This window comes from Octopus bimaculoides, chromosome 3 (assembly GCF_001194135.2).
Source record: "Octopus bimaculoides isolate UCB-OBI-ISO-001 chromosome 3, ASM119413v2, whole genome shotgun sequence".
In the NCBI taxonomy this organism is placed as follows: domain Eukaryota; kingdom Metazoa; phylum Mollusca; class Cephalopoda; order Octopoda; family Octopodidae; genus Octopus; species Octopus bimaculoides.
In genome coordinates, this window is record NC_068983.1 from 101,251,475 (window position 1) to 101,255,442 (window position 3,968).

The 3,968-nt window shown below is 33.2% G+C and overlaps 1 protein-coding gene across 2 annotated transcripts in view; it reads left to right on the forward strand.

The window, feature by feature from the left end:
- Positions 1–1,861: 1,861 nt before the first annotated feature.
- Positions 1,862–3,968, forward strand: part of LOC106870336 (myeloid leukemia factor 1) — an 85,355-nt gene continuing 83,248 nt past the window's right edge. The window contains exon 1 of one of the 2 annotated variants that reach the window (XM_014916366.2): positions 1,862–2,015. Coding sequence is in view for 1 of the 2 variants with exons in the window: in XM_014916364.2 (XP_014771850.1) it covers positions 2,760–2,767 (8 nt within the window). In the remaining variant the exon portion in view is untranslated. Of the gene's footprint in view, positions 2,016–2,742; positions 2,768–3,968 lie in introns of those variants that run through there. The other variant, XM_014916364.2, reaches the window with a different exon arrangement.

The following is a 3,968-nucleotide window of genomic DNA, read 5'->3' on the forward strand; positions in this document are numbered from 1 at the left end:
ATATTGGGTCATCCCATAAATAATGCAATCTTTTAATACTTTTTTTATTTTTCAAAATTAAGATAAACAGAGTTAATTTTTAATCTAAAATATATTCTTCTTCATTTTCTACAATGCTCTTCCATCTATCTGGTAGACTTGCAAGGCCCCTCTTCCAAAATTCACTTGTCTGTAATGAAAAATACTCCTCCAGTACTGTTCTGACCTCGTCTACAGAGTTCCTATTTTTTCTGTCCAAATGATTTTGAAGAGTGCAGAATAAATGATAATCAGATGGGGCAATGTCTGGTGAATATGGTGGGTGAGGCATCGTTTCCCATTCAAATTGCTCCAGCCTTTGGAATGTCATCCTCACTGTATGTGGCCAAGCATTATCCTGATGGAACAACACCTTTCATCTTGAAACCAACGATGGTCGTTTTTCTTGTAGTGTTGACTTGAATGACTGGTTGAATGATCAAATCCAAGCTTCTCTGTTAGTTCCTCAACAGTTATGATGGGATTTTGTTCCACCAGGGTTTGCAGGATGTTCTCATTGAGCTCTATAGATCTTCCGGAATGAAGCTCATCTTCTAGGCTGTAGTTTTCCAGCTCGGAGTTTCTGAAACCACCATTGACACTGGCTTATGTTTATTGTCCAATCCCCATTATTAATATATATATATATAATTGTCGTCATTATCATCATCATCATCATCATCATCAATCATCAATCATCATCATCATCATCTTTATCAATTAATATCCATGCTAGCAGTGGTTGGCTGCTCTGACAGGATCCAGTAAACTGCAAAGCTACATTGGACTCCTGTTCATTTGATTTCTATGGCTGGATGCCCTTCCTAACACCAACCACATTACAGTATGTACTGGTTGCTTTATTTCGTACAACCAACATTTGTGAGGTCACCAAGTAACTTGCAAGACAGCAGAAGAACAAGACAAGGAAAAAGCCCCCCTCATCAGCTAAGTGAAGTGGGGAGTACTTAAGAGGGAGGAGAGGTAACATTATATTAGGTGTTGTGTGGTTGAAGCATGATAGAGGTGAAAAAATTGGGTGTCTTGTTATAGAGAAGATATATGGTTACTTCACATTATATAAGGGTGAGTGGGAGTAGCTGAGAAGAAGTATTTGGGAGGGGGAGGTGTGGGTGTGGGTGTGGGGGCTTTTATGCCAGGTGTTGAAAGGCTAAAGTATGATAGAAGAGATAAATAACTGAAGGAGATAAACAGAAGTTAGTGACTGGGTTCTAGAGCAAACTTTCAAGGAGCAAGAAGGCGAGCATAAGAGAATATACAGACAGTGGGTCATGAGAGAGGTGAGAGAGTATATGGATGCTTTTGTAGGAGCGTGATGGGGTGTAAACAGGTGGAGGTAAAAGTTAATGTAGTGAGTGATAAACAAGGATGGGGATGCACATGGTGGGAGATATAGAAGTCACATACAAACACACACACACACACATGTATATAATATATAGGCATGTTTGTGTGCATGTGCACGCATAAGGATTCCTCAATTCACTCTAAAAGGATAAGCTAGCAATCAACAAAAATGTTTTATGGAAATAGAACATCATTGTTATATGCTACAACAGTGAAATCTGTTGGAATTACAATGTGATGATCTATGTTTTACATGCCTAATATTTTATTTATTGAACCATCGCATTATTGTTTATGTACATAAAGCAAGGTTGTTACGTAAGAAACTGGTGATTAGATAATACCATAATGATAACTAAATACTTTAATCTGTCTATGTGTGCGTTTGGTTTTTAAATCTCACATAAAATATTTGCCAACTTGTTCATACACATACTAATCCTAATTTACAAGGATTAGAATTACATTTGATGTAAACTGGTTATGAAACCAGCCACTGAATAACTAGTTTCTTTTATAAAATCAGTTCAGTATTTGTTTGTATAACACTGGCTCATGAACTGGATGTGAATGAAATATTAATTTTTCTAGCAAATTGGGTACAAACAAAACTGAATCTGTTACTATAGGTAAGAAATCAGCAAGTTTATTTATCTTACACTTGAAAATGTTTAATTATTCACAAATATTCTTGAGATCAATATACTAATATTGATCAGTTTGTAAATAATCTATGTAAGTATTGCATACACAGACAATTTTTTTTTTCTCTTTTGTGAGTACAATACACTTTAATGACATGCATTTTACAGTAATCTGCACAACTGGATAACGATGCAAACTATGCTTTTATATTAACAATATATACTACACTGCTGTGATTTTAATGTGTAGTGGGAGGCTTGTTTCAGTCTTTCTTTTTGAAATAAGTTTCGCTTCCTCACATATTAAATAGAGCATCTAACTTTGTAAAATTAATACACATTTGATGACCAACTTCATCAAATATTTTGAGCTTAATGAGATAATTTGTAGCTCATTTGGCATTCAGATTTGATATGAGGAAAGAATACAAGACCCTTGGAAAAAAGCATAATTGAGTAGTACAGTAGAGGTTATTGTTATAAAGCACCACAGCAACTCTACAGATTAACAACTACTTGGTCAGTCATTTTTCTCCAATTGATTTACCAGATCTTTCATTAGAAATTATTACATTTGAGCAATGTTTAAATCCTTTATAAAATTAGTATATGATTTCCCACAACACCATTGTAACAACATTTCACAAGAAAATATCTAAACTTTCATGACTATCTCTTCTACTTGAGTATGAAAAATGGAGGGGTGAAATTATACAGAAAAGAAAGTTGATGTTTAGGTGAGTCCTTTTCTTCCTGAATTTAAATCCTGCACAAGTCAAATGTGCCTTTTGTCCTTCTAGGGAAGTATTGGGGTCTGTTTAATTGACTATACCTATACCCCAATTTGATGCCTTATGACTGTATGAGATATTAATGTTTAGGGAACATCAGAATTGATATAGTTTACTTAATACAAATTTTTCTTACATTTTATTTTAGACTTTAGGAGAAAATTTATCAAATCTTTAACATGATCAGTATTAAATATACACAATTTCAGTCTAGTTTGGAAATGCATTGTTGGTGGACATATATTAAATATATGCTTGAAGCTGTCAGCCACTGCCTCTCTTACAACTTTGTAAGTGGAAAGAAATACTTTTATTACAAGGTTTATTTGGAGAATTGGCTAGGGAATACTTTTTTTATTTAAATAATTGAACAGATGAAAACCTAGCTTACACCTTTTAAACATTTCCATTGCATCCACTGATCTACAGCATAAATAATTCTTATCACAAAAATATTCATTTAATGGAATAATATTACATTATCTGTTTCAGTAGCAATATTTGAAGACAGGGATTTATTTTGTGGCTTTCAGAAAATCAATGGGAATTTAGTACCATTAAAAACAGACAAAAGATATTTTATCATGATATAATCAGTAAATATTAAAGAGGCAAATTTTTCACTTAAGAATTTTTAAAATGCACCTAAACTGGTTTTCAAAGAAGATTTTGTTGTTATTATTAAGTCTTTTGTTATTATGATCACTATCAATTTGTAGAATTTTTCATTTCTTCTCTTGTCTGGATATTTGTGTTGTAATTCTTCAAATATCATTCTTTATATTGAGATATCAAATAGCATTCTTTATATTAAGTAGATTCCATTTTTTGAGATATGGGTTGTTTGCTTTTATATTGTTTTATTCTTCAATTCCTGGTATCCTGTATTTTTTTTTTTTTTTCCAAAATAATTTACAAATGACTTCATCATTTGATTGAAAGATTAATGTCAATATGTCTTTGCAATTTGAGTTTTCTCTAGAAGAAAATACAAAAATATTCAACTTACCTGGGTTCAGCCCCACTCCATGGCACCTTGGGCAAGTGTCATCAACTTATAGCCTTGGGCTGACCAAAGCCTTGTGAGTGGATTTGATAGACAGAAACTGAAAGAAACCCATCATGTGTGTGTGTATGTGTGTGTGTG